Below are 21,284 nucleotides of genomic sequence, written 5' to 3' on the forward strand. Positions count from 1 at the left end.
GCCTGGCAAGGGTTTTCTTATCTCAGGGTTTTATTCATGTACAGACGAACATTAGACTGGGTGCCGTGGGTCACGCCTGTAATCCCAACAGGTTGAGGGGCCCAGGTGGGTGGATGACGAGGTCTGGAGTTCAAGACCAGCCTGGCCAAGATGGTAAAACCCCTTCTCTACGAAAAGTACGAAAATTAGGCGGGTGTGGTGGCACGGCATGTAGTCTCACGTACTGGAGAGCCTGAGGCTGAAGAATCGCTTGAACCGGGGAGGTGGAAGTGGAAGTTTGCTGAGATCCCACCACTGCACTACAGCCTGGGTGACAGAGTGTGACTGCATCTAAAAAAAAAAAAAAGCCCCAAAACAGACCAATCTTATTTGTACCTTTGTGCGGGACGGCTGACAGCATGATGAGATTTATCATTCTACTGATTAAAAGAAAAGTATCCTTGACACTCCAGTGTGTAAGTATGTGACAGCATAATTATTTTGAAAGCATATATTGCTACGAGTGTTGGGACCCCTGCACTTTCCGCTGCTGTGGGAGCATGTCCTTGTAGGTACCTTTAGTCTGTTTTCTCAACTACGAACATGTTGGGGCCATGGGTTGTGATTGGTAAGGAATGTGTCTTGTTAGTTTCAAGATGGGAGTTGCTTTTCAAACGGTGTCACTCTGGCTGTCCTTGGCTCCTGTTTCACGGGTACCGTCACTTCTCCTTCGGCGATTCTGATGCTACAAATGATAGATGTTCGAGTAATTTCCTACAGGTCCTTGAGGTTGTATTCATTTTTCTTTCAGTCTCTTTCTCTGACTTGTTCGTGGTGAACGATCTCTTTTTGGGGTAGGTCGTTATTTCTGTTTCAGCAGGTGGTCTAAATGTCTTTCCAGGCAGTCTCCATGGTCCCAGCCCCCATGGTGAGGCCAGAGCGAGGGAGGGCCCTGGATGGGAGGGGGGTTCAGTTGAAGGTGGAGTGAGTTTTGAGGGGAGCACTATTTGAGGGATTTGAGTCCCCGAGGCGTAGGAAACAGCAGAGGGAGGTCGGATTCCGTTATCCTCAGCGGGGATGGGACTTGGGAGTTTGGGGTGTGGGGCTTGTAACGGCAGCCCTCCCTTTCCCACCCACAGCCGCGCATGCTCCTTGGGCTCCCGTCTCAGTGCGCATGTCCACTGACCGTCTTCCGGTTGGTGCGTTCGCTCGCGTGAAGAACGCCAGGCAGCTGTGAGGGTGCGGTGTCGCGTTCCTGCCATCCGGATTCTTTTTCCTCTACGGAGACTCATCTGGTAGGTCTGAAAGCAGTCCCCCGAGGCACTGAAGTGTGAGTGAGGCTGAGGAGGAGGCAGTGAGCTTCGTGGGGGTCCGGCGGGTCCTGCTGCGTGGTCTGTGGTCTCTGAGAGAGAAGGGCCTCGTGGCCCTTGAGAGACAAGGGCCTCATGGCTTCTGAAAGAGAAGGGCCTCCTTACCTCGAAAGAGCAGGGCCTGGAGGTCATCCTCCTCTTTACATGCTGCGAGGCCACCATGAGCTTTGTGGTCGTGAAGGGGCCAGGACAGCGAGGAAGGTGGGCCGCAGAAGGGAGGCGGTCCGGGGCTCAGGTGAAGCTGGGGCGAGTGCTGGGGGTGATGTTGGAGGAATGGAAGTCCTGAGGTGCCAGAAGCCCCCCTACAGGGCAGATTCCTGAGTCCTGAATGGGTCCCCGTGGGTGGGGGCGAGGGGATGGGTGCGAGGTGGAAAGTGAAGACCGGGCCTGGCATCTGGGAAGGCTGCGGGCTGCTTCGCGCCCCCTAGCATCGTGGAGAGCAGAGCGCCCGAGTGAGAAGCCACGCCAGGTCTCACCTCCACCATGGAGGGTCCGGAAACAACGGGAAGGACTGGGCGAGGCTGTGCCGTCCAAGCAAACTTGATTTGAGGGGGGTGACTGGCTCTAGTAAGTGGGAGTGTGCCACAAGCAGTAGTCAGGGGAATTGTGATTCACTAGTGTTTTCATGTGGAGTTCACTCGTGAAAGGAAACCTCATCTGAGGAGGGCGGTTCCCTTGAGCAGGGAGGTCAAGGCTTCAGCGATCTGTGACCGCGCTGCTGCACTCCAGCCTGAGCAACAGAGCGAGACCGCGCATCCAAAAGAAATTTAGAGAAAACATGTCTGCTGCGTTTTGCCACACGCCTTAAGATGATTGTTCTGCCAGCATGGCCAGCATAAGTGGCTTTGCAGGCACTTAGAAAAGGTACACGCGTCTGCTTAACTGAGGGACTTATTGTGAGAGTGTTTTCAAAAATAAATGAGAAGTTACCGTTTAGCCACGGAAGTGATCGAATATAGCTGTCCTCGCAAGTGCACGTTCCCAATCACGATTTTTTTTATTGCTGTTTTTTCAGCGAGAAATATGAGTTGGCGTGGAAGATCAACCTATCGGCCTAATCCAAGACGCCGTATAGAACCTCCTGAGATGATTGGGCGTATGCTGGTGAGTGCTTTAATGTTAATTCGATATTTTCTATTAGCAGACAGTAATATTTGTGATAATGTTGTTGCATAGGTGTATAGACACTGATAAAATTCTTTCATGCTGATAAAAATGATTATGGCGTCTCGTGAAGGGAACATTGATTCAGGTGGATTTTGTTTCTCTCTCGTGTTCTTCAGCTTTTGCCCATGACATTTTTCTCATGGTGGGCTTGTAAATGACAGATGATACACATCGTGTAATAGCTTCCAAAGTCCTTGTGGGTCACTGTTCTCACAGTAAGCTTCCTGTGGGTGGAGTAACCTTATTGGGCATGGACAATGGATTTGGAGAAATGTCTGTTTTTTGTTTTTGTTTTTCTTTTCCTCTCCTTCCTGCTGTCTCATGAAGAAGAACTGTCTTTAGTCTTAGTTATGATCAGAAATATCTGTGTATTCTGTATATGTATATATATATGTAATCTTGTATTAACAAGAAACCTGTTTTTTCTTGATTTGCAAACACACACACACACACACACACACACACACACCCCCACACACTTTCCCTAGCCCGAGCAGTTCAGTGATGAAGAAGTGGTACCACCAAAACCTGAAGAAGGGGAACCGGCAGCTGAAAGTCAGGATCCTGTACCTGCTCAGGAGGGAGAAGATGAGGGAGCATCTTCAGGTCAAGGTGAAGGGAAAGGGAAGAAGAATGCCTGTCGTGGGGGGGATGGGGTGGGGCGTGTGTCTCATGTATTGCCACATAGCAGGCACAGGAGGAAAGGAAACAATGAAAAGAATGGCTGCAGTGGACTGAAAAAGTGAGGAGGGTATATGGTTTGCAGCTTAGCTTAGGGAAACTCCTCACTATGATGAAACATGTCCACGTTATGAATAAGATCATGCAGGCTCGGAGACTGGGTTTAATCCAAGAAGAGTTGACTGGTGAATGCAAGATTTGTGCTTTGTTTCAAAGTTTGAGTCCTTCTATCATCTGTCTACGTTACTGTAAAAAGAAGTAAATAATTTTGCTGAAAATGCTTACAACTCAAATGGTTTACTGTAAGGTAGCTTAGTAGTGGCCCAGGAATAGATCCAGGTCGGAGGAGCAGGACTAGCTCTAAAAACGGAGTCACTGAACGTTGGCCACTGTTTGCTTGGATTGAAATTTTAATGTGATGGGTTTGATAAAAACTGAATGAATCGGGATACTGCCATATGTGGAGCTGCTTTAGTACGATGTTCTTTTCTTTACTATTGTTTTTCTTTTTGAGACAGAGTCTCTCGCTCTGTTGCCCAGGATGGAGTGCAGTGACGTGATCTCGGCTCATTGCAACCTGCGCCTCCTGGGTTGAAGCAGTTCTCCTGTCCTCATCCTCAGTACAGTAGCTGGGAGTATAGGCGCCCACCACCACAGGCAATTAATTTTTGTATTTTTAATAGAGACGGCATTTCACCACGTTGGTCAGGCTGCTCTTGACCTCTTCTCTTGATCTTGGGACCTGCCCGCCTCAGACTCCCAAAGTGCTGGGATTACAGGTGGGAGTCACCACGCCTGGCCGATTCAGTATGATTTTCTAATTGGGTTTAGGAGGTGATGCTATCCTCTTGTGGTTAGAAAGACCATAAAAGTAATTATTCTGAGGTCAACACGAGAGAAATAATTTCTCCTAGATAAAATAGTTTGAGGTAGGGGTGGCGGCTCACGCTTGTAATCCCAGCAGTATGGTAGGTGGATGCAGGTGGATCACCTGAGGTCAGAAGTTTGAGAACAGCCTGGCCGACGTGGTGAAACCCCATCTCTAGTAAAAATACAAAAAATTAGCTGGGCGTGGTGGTGGGCGCCTCTAATCCCAGATACTCAGGAGGCTGAGGCAGGAGAGTTACTTGATCCTGGGAGGCAGAGGTTGCAGTCAGCCAAGTTCACAGCATTGCACTCCGGCCTGGGTGACAAGAGCAAAACTCAGTCTCAAGAAAAAAAAAAAAAAGACAGTTTGAAACAAAACATTTATGTAACTCAGGTCATGGATTATTTTAGGGATTTATTTTAAAGGTTTCTCGAATATGACTGACAACAATACCCATTAATTGCTGTCCACCCGCTCCCTTATTCTCAGTGCAGGACAGTATATTTGCTGTGATTCACAAACCATGTAATTTTTGGTGCTTTGTTCTACATGGGGTTCATTTATGGACTAGTATATTTAGTACCTTTGGACAGAAATATAACTTTATTTGAAAAAGATTAAGTTTCTGTTTACCCCAATAGGTAATGGGTGTCATGAGTGTAAGATTTTCCATAGTCCTCAAGTGCATTCAGCTAATGAATCCTCAGAAATTTACATAGTAATTGTTACTGAAATCCTATCCGTGTTGTGGACTTCAGATTTCTTAGCTGATGCCCACTGCTCTTGGTAGTTTATGGCTGAATATAAGCATTGTAGAAATCCCGTGGTTTATCCTCAGATTTTCATTTAAGAGCAAGGTCTCAACGCGAGTTGAATGCCATGCACTCATAGTCTCAGCTACTTAGGAGGCTGAGCTGAGAGGATTGCTTGAGCCCCGGAGTTCAAGCCCGGAGTTCAAGCCCAGCCCGGGAAACATAGCAAGACCTTATCGCTAACAAATACATAAATAAGGATAGAAACAAAGAAATGAATACTTAAAGCTTTCATCATATAGGAAAACAAACATGCAAAGTTTGTTTCTAGTTGCTGGTAATGTTGCACACATAGGTCCTTACTGATCTGTAACATTTAAAAATAGTTAAGATGATAAATTCTATGTCGTGTGTGTGTGTGTGTGTGTGTGTGTGTGTATGTGTGTGTTTGTGTGTGTGTGTATTTTTTAAACCACAACTAAAAGAAACCTCCTGGCTTTGTAAATTCAGTGTAGTTGTCATATATTCTTCCAAGTATTTATTTGTATATTTTGAAGACATAACAATAATAGAAAATTTGCAATTTTACTACAATGAGGTCACATACTTGTCACCTAGATTTAGCAACCGTTAATAGCTTTTGCTTTATTAGTTTGATATCTGTTCCCTCCCTGTCTTACCCTGCTGCCCACACACTCACACACTCACTTATGGATATTATGTTTACTGTTCTAAATGGTCAATTGTTTAGATAAAGTTTCAGGTACTGTGGCCCTTCACCCTGTGTACTTGATTGTGTGTATATTGTCCGAACCTAGAAGAAGTCATTCCTTGGATTCTCACTGCACAAAGACCAAAATCAGCAAATTTAACAATGAGAAAATGCAGTCATTTCGCGTACAGTGTGTACTCAACTTTTGCCAGTTATTCAGACACTTGCATTGATTGATTGATTGAGAGAGAGTCTCACTGTGTTGCCCAGGCTGGAGTGCAGTAGTACGATGTTGGCTTACTGCAGCCTACCGTCTGAGGATGAAGGGATTCTCATGCCTCAGCTTTCTGAGTAGCTGGGAGTACAGTTGCCGGCCATCGCGCCTGGCTAATGTTTCTTTTTCTTTCTTTCTTTTTTTCTTCTTCTATTTTTAATACACGTGGGGTTTCACCACGTTGGCCAGGCTGGTCTTGAACTTCGGACCTCACCTGATCTGCCCATCTTGGCATCCCAGAATGATGGGGATTACAGGAGTGAGCCACTGTGCCCAGCCTAGATAATTTCCTTCATAGAATTTCTTTATATAATGCAGAGTGCAGTTCAGGATCACATGTTGCACGTACTTGTCATGTGGTTTTACTTTCCTTTAATCTGGAATGGTTCCTTAATTTTTCTTTGTCATTCCTGATGCGAACATTTTTGAGGAGGATAGACCAGTTGGTTTGTAGAATGTTCAGCAGTCTGGGCTTTTTCGTGTATGTTTCAGAGATTTTCACTCAGCGTTTATTGGTGGCTACTCGTGCCATATTAGACGTCTAAGTGCTAGGACTGTAAGTGCTATGAGAAAGCATTTCAGCCTTGAGTCATTTAATACGATAAGGACACTGAGAAGTCCAATAACAGAGAAGTGCAAAGGAGGCAACAAAGTGTTGTGAGGGCAGTCTTGGGGAAAGAAGGGGGTAATATTTTTGGAAAACCCTGTTTTCCTGTTTTCTGCTAACAGACTCCTGAAATAATGTTCCTGGGATTGTGATGAGCACATTTCTTATGACACTAGCTAAAGCCTTTATTTAATAACACCGAGAGCATGAATGTGATTTCCTTATTCATATTTCATATTTTACTGCTTGAATTGATAATTTTGTTTTAATTTTTAAGGGCCGGAGCCTGAAGCTGATAGTCAGGAAGAGGTTCACCCGAAGACTGGGTGTGAGCGTGGAGATAGTCCTGATGTCCAGGAGGTGTGCCTGCCAAATCCAGAGGAGGTGCAACCGCCAGAAGCAGGTAGGCAATTTCTGAGGCATGCAGATTGCATGGTGTCTGTTTCCAGAGTGTGATATTCTTATTCCTATTGTTTTTGAGATGGAGTCCCGCCCTGTTGCCCAGGGGGAGCGCAGTGGTGCCATCTTAGCTCACAGGAACTTCCAGCTCCCAAGTTGAAGTGATTCTCCTGCCTGAGCCTCCCGAGTAGCTGGGATTACAGGCGTTCGCCTCCCAGCCTAGCTAATTTTTGTACTTTTAGTCAAGATGGGCTTTTGTCATGTTGCACGGGCTGGTCGCGAACTCCTGACCTCAGGTGATCCACCTGCCTCGGCCCCCCAAAGTGCCGGGATTCAAGTGTGAGGCACCGCGCCGAACCGAGGATTCCATTTTTAATAACGGGGAGGTAACAATACTGCCTCCTCAATAACAGAGGTCTTCTAACATAGTAGTTATTTGCAACGTAGTTCAGCGCCCGACCTATAGCCTGTCAGATAGAGAAACACACTGAGTCAAAGTCATCTTGAATGACAACTTTTGAGTATAAATCCTCCAACCAGTGGCTCATAATTTTCATATTGTTTGTAAAGGTCTGCTTTAAACAAATACATAAGACATTTGTAACACCCATCAGTTGGTGTGAAATATTCTGAAGCCCTTGATGCAGGTTCCAATACCAGCTCTCTTACAGCATTTGTGAGATTTTGAGCGGATCCTTTAACTTCTCAACCTATCTTTGGTTACTATAAAAATAGTGAGTTTAAGTCAGATATGTTAAAATCATTTTTCATTCTGGTCCTTTCATACTGTGATCCTGACGGATAGAAGGCATAGGATACAAAGATCTTCCGTTTGCATGATTTGTTTACCATATGTCATGAAACCCTGGCCTGTGTCATCTGAAAACCTGTGAGTTCAGGTTTCATTGCTGCTAAGAAAGCGAGTGGGCACTCTGCTTCATGTTTGTTTTTCTGTGTGGAGACCTGAATGTGTATGGTTAGATCCTGTCAAATTCTGAATTCTCTGGCTTCTTCTGTTTGTTTGTTTGAGACAGAGTCTCATTCTGTCACCCATGCTGGAGTGCAGTGGTGGGATTTCAGCTAGCTGTCATCTCTGCCTCCCACACTCAAGCGATCCTCCCATCTCAGCCTCTTCAGCGGCTGGAACTACATGCACAAGCCACTGTGCCTAGTTTTTTTTTTTCTTTTTTTTAATTCACTATAGAGATGAGGTCTCACTATGTTGCTAAGCCTGGGATTGTCTGGCTCTTAATGAATAATTGGTTTTTAAATCTTTTCCCAAAGAAACCTTGCGTGACTGGGTTATCAAATGGCTAGAGACGGTTTAGTTTCTATCATCTGTGGCATGTTGATCAGTGATGCTCAGCATCGGTGTGGGTAGGAAGATGCCTGTGTTAAGCACGCTCCCTGCCCCACTGTCAGTCTTTATGAGCCACTATTTCTAATAAGACTGTAGACACATAGATGATATAATCAGCTCTAATCATATCAAATGTTATATGTAAGGTTCAACTTTTTGGACATGAGTTGATAAAATCTGAAGTTTAAATACCATGACTTTAATACTTCCTGAGTAATCAACTGAAGTATGTTTTACACATGTGTTTTCCAAATTACTGACTGTGAATTATAAGTGCTTCTGAGTTTAAAGGACGCACTCGATGTTTAGGGAGGAAATTACCCTTAAGTTCTGCAGATGTACCCTCAGAGTGTGTACAGAGGTTTAATTGGATGTAAGACACAGGATCACGCTTCGGGTTCTGTTTGTAGCCCATTTTCGAAAACCCAAAGTGTAATGTGCTTTGTATGCCTTTGGGGTCACCTAAATTATCTGTTGCTAAGTCATGTTCCCAACTGTTGTGTTTCTGGTACAGGTGGAAAGCAATCACAGTGTTAAAAGAAGACACGCTGAAATGATGGAGGCTGCTTTGAAGTTGGGAAGTTGTTCGTTAACGTTCTCTCAATAAAGCTATACAGCCCTTTGCAATGAAGTCTTTCGCATCTTGTGTGAACTTTATTTCTAGGTATTCGGTGCTGTCAAATATCTATCGTTCTTTGGAATTTGATATTCTAACTGTTTGTGCTGGTATGTAGAGACCCAATACTTATATATGGAGTTTTCTGTCCAGCACCCTGTTAAATATGCGTATGAATTCTAAAAGTTTACTTCTAGATCCTTTACAGTCTTCAACATGCAGAGTCATATCATCTTTGGATAAGAGTAGTTGCGTTTTTTTTTCCTATTTCCTTTTGTGTTTTTTGAGAGACGGGTTTTGATATGTTTCCCAGGTCTGTTCTTGAACTCCTGAGTGCAAGTGATGCACCCGCTTTGGCCTCCCACAGTGCTGGGATCGTAGGCGTGGGGCACTGCACCGGGTCTGTTGCTGCCATTTGAAGAGTTTGATTTCCTCTTCTGATTTCTTGGCAGACCCACCTGGGGTACAGTGGTGATAGTGGACATCCTAGTCTTATCCGTGATGAGAAATGGAAATATTTCTCCATCGTGTTTACCGTAGTATTTTTGTAGATGGACTTTATCAGAGTAAGTTATTCCATTCTGTTCTAATTTTTTGAGAGTATTCATTTTGAATAGATGCTGAGTTTCATCAAACGGTGCATCTATTTCGATTATCACAGCATTTTTCCCATTAATCTGTTACTGCAGTGCATTAGGTTGATACATTGGTACTTTTTATTTCCTACTGAAAAAAATTGAGACAGGATCTCACTGTGTCACCCAGGCTGGAGTGCAGTGGTGTTATCCGAGCTCACTGCAGCCTTGACCTTCTGGGCTCAAGCAATAACCGCACCTCAGTCTCCTGAGTAGCTGTGAGAATAGGTACATGCCACCACGCCCAGCTTCCTTTTCTCTGCTTTTTTTTGTTTTTTTTTTTCTTGTGGTAGTGATGAGATTTTGCCACATTGCATAGGCTGGTCTCAAACTCCTGAGCTCAGGCGATCTGCCCAGCTCAGCCTTCCAAAAGAGTAGGATTACAGCACAGAGCCTTGGCCTGGCAAGGGTTTTCTTATCTCAGGGTTTTATTCATGTACAGACGAACATTAGACTGGGTGCCGTGGGTCACGCCTGTAATCCCAACAGGTTGAGGGGCCCAGGTGGGTGGATGACGAGGTCTGGAGTTCAAGACCAGCCTGGCCAAGATGGTAAAACCCCTTCTCTACGAAAAGTACGAAAATTAGGCGGGTGTGGTGGCACGGCATGTAGTCTCACGTACTGGAGAGCCTGAGGCTGAAGAATCGCTTGAACCGGGGAGGTGGAAGTGGAAGTTTGCTGAGATCCCACCACTGCACTACAGCCTGGGTGACAGAGTGTGACTGCATCTAAAAAAAAAAAAAAGCCCCAAAACAGACCAATCTTATTTGTACCTTTGTGCGGGACGGCTGACAGCATGATGAGATTTATCATTCTACTGATTAAAAGAAAAGTATCCTTGACACTCCAGTGTGTAAGTATGTGACAGCATAATTATTTTGAAAGCATATATTGCTACGAGTGTTGGGACCCCTGCACTTTCCGCTGCTGTGGGAGCATGTCCTTGTAGGTACCTTTAGTCTGTTTTCTCAACTACGAACATGTTGGGGCCATGGGTTGTGATTGGTAAGGAATGTGTCTTGTTAGTTTCAAGATGGGAGTTGCTTTTCAAACGGTGTCACTCTGGCTGTCCTTGGCTCCTGTTTCACGGGTACCGTCACTTCTCCTTCGGCGATTCTGATGCTACAAATGATAGATGTTCGAGTAATTTCCTACAGGTCCTTGAGGTTGTATTCATTTTTCTTTCAGTCTCTTTCTCTGACTTGTTCGTGGTGAACGATCTCTTTTTGGGGTAGGTCGTTATTTCTGTTTCAGCAGGTGGTCTAAATGTCTTTCCAGGCAGTCTCCATGGTCCCAGCCCCCATGGTGAGGCCAGAGCGAGGGAGGGCCCTGGATGGGAGGGGGGTTCAGTTGAAGGTGGAGTGAGTTTTGAGGGGAGCACTATTTGAGGGATTTGAGTCCCCGAGGCGTAGGAAACAGCAGAGGGAGGTCGGATTCCGTTATCCTCAGCGGGGATGGGACTTGGGAGTTTGGGGTGTGGGGCTTGTAACGGCAGCCCTCCCTTTCCCACCCACAGCCGCGCATGCTCCTTGGGCTCCCGTCTCAGTGCGCATGTCCACTGACCGTCTTCCGGTTGGTGCGTTCGCTCGCGTGAAGAACGCCAGGCAGCTGTGAGGGTGCGGTGTCGCGTTCCTGCCATCCGGATTCTTTTTCCTCTACGGAGACTCATCTGGTAGGTCTGAAAGCAGTCCCCCGAGGCACTGAAGTGTGAGTGAGGCTGAGGAGGAGGCAGTGAGCTTCGTGGGGGTCCGGCGGGTCCTGCTGCGTGGTCTGTGGTCTCTGAGAGAGAAGGGCCTCGTGGCCCTTGAGAGACAAGGGCCTCATGGCTTCTGAAAGAGAAGGGCCTCCTTACCTCGAAAGAGCAGGGCCTGGAGGTCATCCTCCTCTTTACATGCTGCGAGGCCACCATGAGCTTTGTGGTCGTGAAGGGGCCAGGACAGCGAGGAAGGTGGGCCGCAGAAGGGAGGCGGTCCGGGGCTCAGGTGAAGCTGGGGCGAGTGCTGGGGGTGATGTTGGAGGAATGGAAGTCCTGAGGTGCCAGAAGCCCCCCTACAGGGCAGATTCCTGAGTCCTGAATGGGTCCCCGTGGGTGGGGGCGAGGGGATGGGTGCGAGGTGGAAAGTGAAGACCGGGCCTGGCATCTGGGAAGGCTGCGGGCTGCTTCGCGCCCCCTAGCATCGTGGAGAGCAGAGCGCCCGAGTGAGAAGCCACGCCAGGTCTCACCTCCACCATGGAGGGTCCGGAAACAACGGGAAGGACTGGGCGAGGCTGTGCCGTCCAAGCAAACTTGATTTGAGGGGGGTGACTGGCTCTAGTAAGTGGGAGTGTGCCACAAGCAGTAGTCAGGGGAATTGTGATTCACTAGTGTTTTCATGTGGAGTTCACTCGTGAAAGGAAACCTCATCTGAGGAGGGCGGTTCCCTTGAGCAGGGAGGTCAAGGCTTCAGCGATCTGTGACCGCGCTGCTGCACTCCAGCCTGAGCAACAGAGCGAGACCGCGCATCCAAAAGAAATTTAGAGAAAACATGTCTGCTGCGTTTTGCCACACGCCTTAAGATGATTGTTCTGCCAGCATGGCCAGCATAAGTGGCTTTGCAGGCACTTAGAAAAGGTACACGCGTCTGCTTAACTGAGGGACTTATTGTGAGAGTGTTTTCAAAAATAAATGAGAAGTTACCGTTTAGCCACGGAAGTGATCGAATATAGCTGTCCTCGCAAGTGCACGTTCCCAATCACGATTTTTTTTATTGCTGTTTTTTCAGCGAGAAATATGAGTTGGCGTGGAAGATCAACCTATCGGCCTAATCCAAGACGCCGTATAGAACCTCCTGAGATGATTGGGCGTATGCTGGTGAGTGCTTTAATGTTAATTCGATATTTTCTATTAGCAGACAGTAATATTTGTGATAATGTTGTTGCATAGGTGTATAGACACTGATAAAATTCTTTCATGCTGATAAAAATGATTATGGCGTCTCGTGAAGGGAACATTGATTCAGGTGGATTTTGTTTCTCTCTCGTGTTCTTCAGCTTTTGCCCATGACATTTTTCTCATGGTGGGCTTGTAAATGACAGATGATACACATCGTGTAATAGCTTCCAAAGTCCTTGTGGGTCACTGTTCTCACAGTAAGCTTCCTGTGGGTGGAGTAACCTTATTGGGCATGGACAATGGATTTGGAGAAATGTCTGTTTTTTGTTTTTGTTTTTCTTTTCCTCTCCTTCCTGCTGTCTCATGAAGAAGAACTGTCTTTAGTCTTAGTTATGATCAGAAATATCTGTGTATTCTGTATATGTATATATATATGTAATCTTGTATTAACAAGAAACCTGTTTTTTCTTGATTTGCAAACACACACACACACACACACACACACACACACACACCCACACACTTTCCCTAGCCCGAGCAGTTCAGTGATGAAGAAGTGGTACCACCAAAACCTGAAGAAGGGGAACCGGCAGCTGAAAGTCAGGATCCTGTACCTGCTCAGGAGGGAGAAGATGAGGGAGCATCTTCAGGTCAAGGTGAAGGGAAAGGGAAGAAGAATGCCTGTCGTGGGGGGGATGGGGTGGGGCGTGTGTCTCATGTATTGCCACATAGCAGGCACAGGAGGAAAGGAAACAATGAAAAGAATGGCTGCAGTGGACTGAAAAAGTGAGGAGGGTATATGGTTTGCAGCTTAGCTTAGGGAAACTCCTCACTATGATGAAACATGTCCACGTTATGAATAAGATCATGCAGGCTCGGAGACTGGGTTTAATCCAAGAAGAGTTGACTGGTGAATGCAAGATTTGTGCTTTGTTTCAAAGTTTGAGTCCTTCTATCATCTGTCTACGTTACTGTAAAAAGAAGTAAATAATTTTGCTGAAAATGCTTACAACTCAAATGGTTTACTGTAAGGTAGCTTAGTAGTGGCCCAGGAATAGATCCAGGTCGGAGGAGCAGGACTAGCTCTAAAAACGGAGTCACTGAACGTTGGCCACTGTTTGCTTGGATTGAAATTTTAATGTGATGGGTTTGATAAAAACTGAATGAATCGGGATACTGCCATATGTGGAGCTGCTTTAGTACGATGTTCTTTTCTTTACTATTGTTTTTCTTTTTGAGACAGAGTCTCTCGCTCTGTTGCCCAGGATGGAGTGCAGTGACGTGATCTCGGCTCATTGCAACCTGCGCCTCCTGGGTTGAAGCAGTTCTCCTGTCCTCATCCTCAGTACAGTAGCTGGGAGTATAGGCGCCCACCACCACAGGCAATTAATTTTTGTATTTTTAATAGAGACGGCATTTCACCACGTTGGTCAGGCTGCTCTTGACCTCTTCTCTTGATCTTGGGACCTGCCCGCCTCAGACTCCCAAAGTGCTGGGATTACAGGTGGGAGTCACCACGCCTGGCCGATTCAGTATGATTTTCTAATTGGGTTTAGGAGGTGATGCTATCCTCTTGTGGTTAGAAAGACCATAAAAGTAATTATTCTGAGGTCAACACGAGAGAAATAATTTCTCCTAGATAAAATAGTTTGAGGTAGGGGTGGCGGCTCACGCTTGTAATCCCAGCAGTATGGTAGGTGGATGCAGGTGGATCACCTGAGGTCAGAAGTTTGAGAACAGCCTGGCCGACGTGGTGAAACCCCATCTCTAGTAAAAATACAAAAAATTAGCTGGGCGTGGTGGTGGGCGCCTCTAATCCCAGATACTCAGGAGGCTGAGGCAGGAGAGTTACTTGATCCTGGGAGGCAGAGGTTGCAGTCAGCCAAGTTCACAGCATTGCACTCCGGCCTGGGTGACAAGAGCAAAACTCAGTCTCAAGAAAAAAAAAAAAAAGACAGTTTGAAACAAAACATTTATGTAACTCAGGTCATGGATTATTTTAGGGATTTATTTTAAAGGTTTCTCGAATATGACTGACAACAATACCCATTAATTGCTGTCCACCCGCTCCCTTATTCTCAGTGCAGGACAGTATATTTGCTGTGATTCACAAACCATGTAATTTTTGGTGCTTTGTTCTACATGGGGTTCATTTATGGACTAGTATATTTAGTACCTTTGGACAGAAATATAACTTTATTTGAAAAAGATTAAGTTTCTGTTTACCCCAATAGGTAATGGGTGTCATGAGTGTAAGATTTTCCATAGTCCTCAAGTGCATTCAGCTAATGAATCCTCAGAAATTTACATAGTAATTGTTACTGAAATCCTATCCGTGTTGTGGACTTCAGATTTCTTAGCTGATGCCCACTGCTCTTGGTAGTTTATGGCTGAATATAAGCATTGTAGAAATCCCGTGGTTTATCCTCAGATTTTCATTTAAGAGCAAGGTCTCAACGCGAGTTGAATGCCATGCACTCATAGTCTCAGCTACTTAGGAGGCTGAGCTGAGAGGATTGCTTGAGCCCCGGAGTTCAAGCCCGGAGTTCAAGCCCAGCCCGGGAAACATAGCAAGACCTTATCGCTAACAAATACATAAATAAGGATAGAAACAAAGAAATGAATACTTAAAGCTTTCATCATATAGGAAAACAAACATGCAAAGTTTGTTTCTAGTTGCTGGTAATGTTGCACACATAGGTCCTTACTGATCTGTAACATTTAAAAATAGTTAAGATGATAAATTCTATGTCGTGTGTGTGTGTGTGTGTGTGTGTGTGTGTATGTGTGTGTTTGTGTGTGTGTGTATTTTTTAAACCACAACTAAAAGAAACCTCCTGGCTTTGTAAATTCAGTGTAGTTGTCATATATTCTTCCAAGTATTTATTTGTATATTTTGAAGACATAACAATAATAGAAAATTTGCAATTTTACTACAATGAGGTCACATACTTGTCACCTAGATTTAGCAACCGTTAATAGCTTTTGCTTTATTAGTTTGATATCTGTTCCCTCCCTGTCTTACCCTGCTGCCCACACACTCACACACTCACTTATGGATATTATGTTTACTGTTCTAAATGGTCAATTGTTTAGATAAAGTTTCAGGTACTGTGGCCCTTCACCCTGTGTACTTGATTGTGTGTATATTGTCCGAACCTAGAAGAAGTCATTCCTTGGATTCTCACTGCACAAAGACCAAAATCAGCAAATTTAACAATGAGAAAATGCAGTCATTTCGCGTACAGTGTGTACTCAACTTTTGCCAGTTATTCAGACACTTGCATTGATTGATTGATTGAGAGAGAGTCTCACTGTGTTGCCCAGGCTGGAGTGCAGTAGTACGATGTTGGCTTACTGCAGCCTACCGTCTGAGGATGAAGGGATTCTCATGCCTCAGCCTTCTGAGTAGCTGGGAGTACAGTTGCCGGCCATCGCGCCTGGCTAATGTTTCTTTTTCTTTCTTTCTTTTTTTCTTCTTCTATTTTTAATACACGTGGGGTTTCACCACATTGGCCAGGCTGGTCTTGAACTTCGGACCTCACCTGATCTGCCCATCTTGGCATCCCAGAATGATGGGGATTACAGGAGTGAGCCACTGTGCCCAGCCTAGATAATTTCCTTCATAGAATTTCTTTATATAATGCAGAGTGCAGTTCAGGATCACATGTTGCACGTACTTGTCATGTGGTTTTACTTTCCTTTAATCTGGAATGGTTCCTTAATTTTTCTTTGTCATTCCTGATGCGAACATTTTTGAGGAGGATAGACCAGTTGGTTTGTAGAATGTTCAGCAGTCTGGGCTTTTTCGTGTATGTTTCAGAGATTTTCACTCAGCGTTTATTGGTGGCTACTCGTGCCATATTAGACGTCTAAGTGCTAGGACTGTAAGTGCTATGAGAAAGCATTTCAGCCTTGAGTCATTTAATACGATAAGGACACTGAGAAGTCCAATAACAGAGAAGTGCAAAGGAGGCAACAAAGTGTTGTGAGGGCAGTCTTGGGGAAAGAAGGGGGTAATATTTTTGGAAAACCCTGTTTTCCTGTTTTCTGCTAACAGACTCCTGAAATAATGTTCCTGGGATTGTGATGAGCACATTTCTTATGACACTAGCTAAAGCCTTTATTTAATAACACCGAGAGCATGAATGTGATTTCCTTATTCATATTTCATATTTTACTGCTTGAATTGATAATTTTGTTTTAATTTTTAAGGGCCGGAGCCTGAAGCTGATAGTCAGGAAGAGGTTCACCCGAAGACTGGGTGTGAGCGTGGAGATAGTCCTGATGTCCAGGAGGTGTGCCTGCCAAATCCAGAGGAGGTGCAACCGCCAGAAGCAGGTAGGCAATTTCTGAGGCATGCAGATTGCATGGTGTCTGTTTCCAGAGTGTGATATTCTTATTCCTATTGTTTTTGAGATGGAGTCCCGCCCTGTTGCCCAGGGGGAGCGCAGTGGTGCCATCTTAGCTCACAGGAACTTCCAGCTCCCAAGTTGAAGTGATTCTCCTGCCTGAGCCTCCCGAGTAGCTGGGATTACAGGCGTTCGCCTCCCAGCCTAGCTAATTTTTGTACTTTTAGTCAAGATGGGCTTTTGTCATGTTGCACGGGCTGGTCGCGAACTCCTGACCTCAGGTGATCCACCTGCCTCGGCCCCCCAAAGTGCCGGGATTCAAGTGTGAGGCACCGCGCCGAACCGAGGATTCCATTTTTAATAACGGAGAGGTAACAATACTGCCTCCTCAATAACAGAGGTCTTCTAACATAGTAGTTATTTGCAACGTAGTTCAGCGCCCGACCTATAGCCTGTCAGATAGAGAAACACACTGAGTCAAAGTCATCTTGAATGACAACTTTTGAGTATAAATCCTCCAACCAGTGGCTCATAATTTTCATATTGTTTGTAAAGGTCTGCTTTAAACAAATACATAAGACATTTGTAACACCCATCAGTTGGTGTGAAATATTCTGAAGCCCTTGATGCAGGTTCCAATACCAGCTCTCTTACAGCATTTGTGAGATTTTGAGCGGATCCTTTAACTTCTCAACCTATCTTTGGTTACTATAAAAATAGTGAGTTTAAGTCAGATATGTTAAAATCATTTTTCATTCTGGTCCTTTCATACTGTGATCCTGACGGATAGAAGGCATAGGATACAAAGATCTTCCGTTTGCATGATTTGTTTACCATATGTCATGAAACCCTGGCCTGTGTCATCTGAAAACCTGTGAGTTCAGGTTTCATTGCTGCTAAGAAAGCGAGTGGGCACTCTGCTTCATGTTTGTTTTTCTGTGTGGAGACCTGAATGTGTATGGTTAGATCCTGTCAAATTCTGAATTCTCTGGCTTCTTCTGTTTGTTTGTTTGAGACAGAGTCTCATTCTGTCACCCATGCTGGAGTGCAGTGGTGGGATTTCAGCTAGCTGTCATCTCTGCCTCCCACACTCAAGCGATCCTCCCATCTCAGCCTCTTCAGCGGCTGGAACTACATGCACAAGCCACTGTGCCTAGTTTTTTTTTTCTTTTTTTTAATTCACTATAGAGATGAGGTCTCACTATGTTGCTAAGCCTGGGATTGTCTGGCTCTTAATGAATAATTGGTTTTTAAATCTTTTCCCAAAGAAACCTTGCGTGACTGGGTTATCAAATGGCTAGAGACGGTTTAGTTTCTATCATCTGTGGCATGTTGATCAGTGATGCTCAGCATCGGTGTGGGTAGGAAGATGCCTGTGTTAAGCACGCTCCCTGCCCCACTGTCAGTCTTTATGAGCCACTATTTCTAATAAGACTGTAGACACATAGATGATATAATCAGCTCTAATCATATCAAATGTTATATGTAAGGTTCAACTTTTTGGACATGAGTTGATAAAATCTGAAGTTTAAATACCATGACTTTAATACTTCCTGAGTAATCAACTGAAGTATGTTTTACACATGTGTTTTCCAAATTACTGACTGTGAATTATAAGTGCTTCTGAGTTTAAAGGACGCACTCGATGTTTAGGGAGGAAATTACCCTTAAGTTCTGCAGATGTACCCTCAGAGTGTGTACAGAGGTTTAATTGGATGTAAGACACAGGATCACGCTTCGGGTTCTGTTTGTAGCCCATTTTCGAAAACCCAAAGTGTAATGTGCTTTGTATGCCTTTGGGGTCACCTAAATTATCTGTTGCTAAGTCATGTTCCCAACTGTTGTGTTTCTGGTACAGGTGGAAAGCAATCACAGTGTTAAAAGAAGACACGCTGAAATGATGGAGGCTGCTTTGAAGTTGGGAAGTTGTTCGTTAACGTTCTCTCAATAAAGCTATACAGCCCTTTGCAATGAAGTCTTTCGCATCTTGTGTGAACTTTATTTCTAGGTATTCGGTGCTGTCAAATATCTATCGTTCTTTGGAATTTGATATTCTAACTGTTTGTGCTGGTATGTAGAGACCCAATACTTATATATGGAGTTTTCTGTCCAGCACCCTGTTAAATATGCGTATGAATTCTAAAAGTTTACTTCTAGATCCTTTACAGTCTTCAACATGCAGAGTCATATCATCTTTGGATAAGAGTAGTTGCGTTTTTTTTTCCTATTTCCTTTTGTGTTTTTTGAGAGACGGGTTTTGATATGTTTCCCAGGTCTGTTCTTGAACTCCTGAGTGCAAGTGATGCACCCGCTTTGGCCTCCCACAGTGCTGGGATCGTAGGCGTGGGGCACTGCACCGGGTCTGTTGCTGCCATTTGAAGAGTTTGATTTCCTCTTCTGATTTCTTGGCAGACCCACCTGGGGTACAGTGGTGATAGTGGACATCCTAGTCTTATCCGTGATGAGAAATGGAAATATTTCTCCATCGTGTTTACCGTAGTATTTTTGTAGATGGACTTTATCAGAGTAAGTTATTCCATTCTGTTCTAATTTTTTGAGAGTATTCATTTTGAATAGATGTTGAGTTTCATCAAACGGTGCATCTATTTCGATTATCACAGCATTCTTCCCATTAATCTGTTACTGCAGTGCATTAGGTTGATACATTGGTACTTTTTATTTCCTATTGTAACATATTGAGACAGGATCTCACTGTGTCACCCAGGCTGGAGTGCAGTGGTGTTATCCGAGCTCACTGCAGCCTTGACCTTCTTGGATCAAGCGGTAACCGCACCTCAGTCTCCTGAGTAGCTGTGAGAATAGGTACATGCCACCATGCCCAGCTTGTTTATTTTTGCTTTTATTTTTGTGGTAGTGATGAGATTTTGTCACATTGCATATGCTGCAAATTACACTTAAGTTCTCCAGGTCTACCCTCAGACTGTGTATAGATGTTTAATTGGATGTAAGACAGAGGATCCATATTAGAGTTCTGTTTGTAGCGCAATTTAGAAAACCCAAAATGCGATGTGCTTTGTGTCCCTTTTCGGTCACCTAAAGTATCTGTTGCTAAGTCATGTTCCCAACTGTTGTGTTTCTGTTGCAGGTGATAACCAATCACAGGGTTAAAAGAAGACTTGGTGAAATGATGCAGGCTGTTTTAAGTTCTCCCAATAAAGCTTCGTAGCCTTCTGTAAAGAAGTCTTGTGCATTTTTTGTGAAGTTGATTTCTAGGTATTTGATGCTGTGAAATATGTGTAATTCTTTGAAGTGACATATGTAACTGTTTGAGCTGGTATTTAGAGACATAATATATATGGATGTTTCTCTCCAGCAGCTTTCGAGTTCAGCTCTGCAGTAGACACACCCACCCTGTCAGCCCTGAAGATATTAAGAAGCCGACCCCCAGATAGAACAACCAAATGGGAGTGTCTGGGGGCCAATAGCCTTCCAAATTCAGAGCCTCAGTCAGTGACAGCATTCTGGGCTCAGGGTCTCTAGCAGATGCTGACCCACATAGTTTTTCTCTCTTAACAGGTGATTAGTATTAACAAACAGGTGTAGTATGTTTTTTTGTATACCCAAGATAAATCAGGTAGGCAGCTGGTTCCTGCTTACTACTGACCATACAGAAACCGAAAACTATTCTCCATGAAGGAGCCAGGGAGGCAGGGTCACATACCCCATGCTTAAAGAATTGTTTTGCAATTAACTAAACATCAAATGAAAGCATGTGAATGAATTGAGATAGATGGTGCACTATTAGCAACTCAGGATTGCAGCGCTCAGTGAAGGCGCAGAGGGTGAGTCCAAGCTGCATTTCCAGAAGGATCTTTGTTGCCCACAGAATGGGGAAATTCCTAGGTGTAGGAGAGACATGGGATGCCAGCGCAGCCCTTTCATCTGGCGCAGTCATTTCGGCCGGCGCTGCAGCGCAGCGGCACTCCGCACAAAACGCACTGGTCTGGGTGCCCTGTTAAACCAGAAATCTGAGATTTGGGAGGGCAGATTAGCATATCCATCTGATTAAATGCGACTTGGACAGTGAGCCAGACCAGGAGATTTTTGGGAAGCGACATTAGAGCCGGCGCAGTGGGTTGCTGCACAGGAAATCACACAGATCCCAGTGCCCTATCCGCAGGCGACTGAAACACCTGGGAGAGAGTCAACCATTCAACTTAAAAAAAAAAAAAAAGGAAAAGGGCTCTGAGGTAGGGAGCCAGCTGATCAGGTTCAGTGGGTCCCACCCCCACAGGAACAAACAAAATGGCGATTCGAAATGCTCGGGGTTGAGTGTTTCACTGTGGGAACAGCTGAATCAAGGATGGTGCAGCTCAGTGAGGGACGGGCGTCCGCCATTACCCAGGCATTCTGCCCCTACTGAGGTACACTCCCATTGCTGATGCAGCCTGCCATTGCCGAGGCAACCCACCATAACAAAGAGACTCTGCCAACAGGGCAGAGCCCATGACAGCAGGGCGGAGCCCATGGCAACAGGGTGGAGCCCACGACAGTGGGGCAGAGCCCACAGCAACAGGGCAGAGCCCCCAGCAGCAGGGTGGAGCCCCTGGCAACAGGGCGGACCCCGCGGTAACAGGGCAGAGCCTCAGCCGGGAAATAGTGACTAGACTGCCTCCTAG

General features: G+C 45.1%; 2 protein-coding genes across 4 annotated transcripts; both read left to right on the plus strand.

The window, feature by feature from the left end:
- Positions 1-1,177: 1,177 nt before the first annotated feature.
- Positions 1,178-8,800, plus strand: LOC144581084 (G antigen 10-like). 2 transcript variants are annotated; one of them, XM_078363239.1, is made up of 5 exons: positions 1,178-1,274; positions 2,365-2,453; positions 3,005-3,128; positions 6,688-6,813; positions 8,684-8,800. In XM_078363239.1, exons 2-5 carry the CDS (start codon positions 2,373-2,375, stop codon positions 8,704-8,706), a joined length of 354 nt encoding a protein of 117 aa, XP_078219365.1. In that variant the 5' UTR covers positions 1,178-1,274; positions 2,365-2,372; the 3' UTR covers positions 8,707-8,800. The 2 variants fall into 2 exon arrangements, with proteins under 2 accessions (XP_078219365.1, XP_078219366.1); XM_078363240.1 differs by lacking the exon at positions 1,178-1,274 and adding an exon at positions 2,070-2,213.
- A 2,195-nt stretch (positions 8,801-10,995) lies between these two features.
- Positions 10,996-18,619, plus strand: LOC128930645 (G antigen 10-like). 2 transcript variants are annotated; one of them, XM_054251020.2, is made up of 5 exons: positions 10,996-11,092; positions 12,183-12,271; positions 12,825-12,948; positions 16,508-16,633; positions 18,503-18,619. In XM_054251020.2, the coding sequence occupies exons 2-5, from the start codon at positions 12,191-12,193 to the stop codon at positions 18,523-18,525; spliced, it is 354 nt and encodes a 117-aa protein (XP_054106995.1). In that variant the 5' UTR covers positions 10,996-11,092; positions 12,183-12,190; the 3' UTR covers positions 18,526-18,619. The 2 variants fall into 2 exon arrangements, with proteins under 2 accessions (XP_054106995.1, XP_054106996.1); XM_054251021.2 differs by lacking the exon at positions 10,996-11,092 and adding an exon at positions 11,888-12,031.
- The last annotated feature ends 2,665 nt before the right edge of the window (positions 18,620-21,284 follow it).

This window comes from Callithrix jacchus, chromosome X, assembly GCF_049354715.1.
Source record: "Callithrix jacchus isolate 240 chromosome X, calJac240_pri, whole genome shotgun sequence".
Taxonomy (NCBI): Eukaryota; Metazoa; Chordata; class Mammalia; order Primates; family Cebidae; genus Callithrix; species Callithrix jacchus.

Excerpts from the sequence above, each read along its gene's own strand:
- LOC144581084 (XM_078363239.1), top strand. The coding sequence starts at position 2,373 with ATGAGTTGGCGTGGAAGATCAACCTATCGGCCTAATCCAAGACGCCGT. Across the intron at positions 2,454-3,004 it reads AGATGATTGGGCGTATGCTG|CCCGAGCAGTTCAGTGATGA; the intron begins GTGAGTGCTTTA and ends CACTTTCCCTAG. Across the intron at positions 3,129-6,687 it reads GGGAGCATCTTCAGGTCAAG|GGCCGGAGCCTGAAGCTGAT; the intron begins GTGAAGGGAAAG and ends TTAATTTTTAAG.
- LOC128930645 (XM_054251020.2), top strand. The coding sequence starts at position 12,191 with ATGAGTTGGCGTGGAAGATCAACCTATCGGCCTAATCCAAGACGCCGT. Across the intron at positions 12,949-16,507 it reads GGGAGCATCTTCAGGTCAAG|GGCCGGAGCCTGAAGCTGAT; the intron begins GTGAAGGGAAAG and ends TTAATTTTTAAG. Across the intron at positions 16,634-18,502 it reads GGTGCAACCGCCAGAAGCAG|GTGGAAAGCAATCACAGTGT; the intron begins GTAGGCAATTTC and ends TTTCTGGTACAG.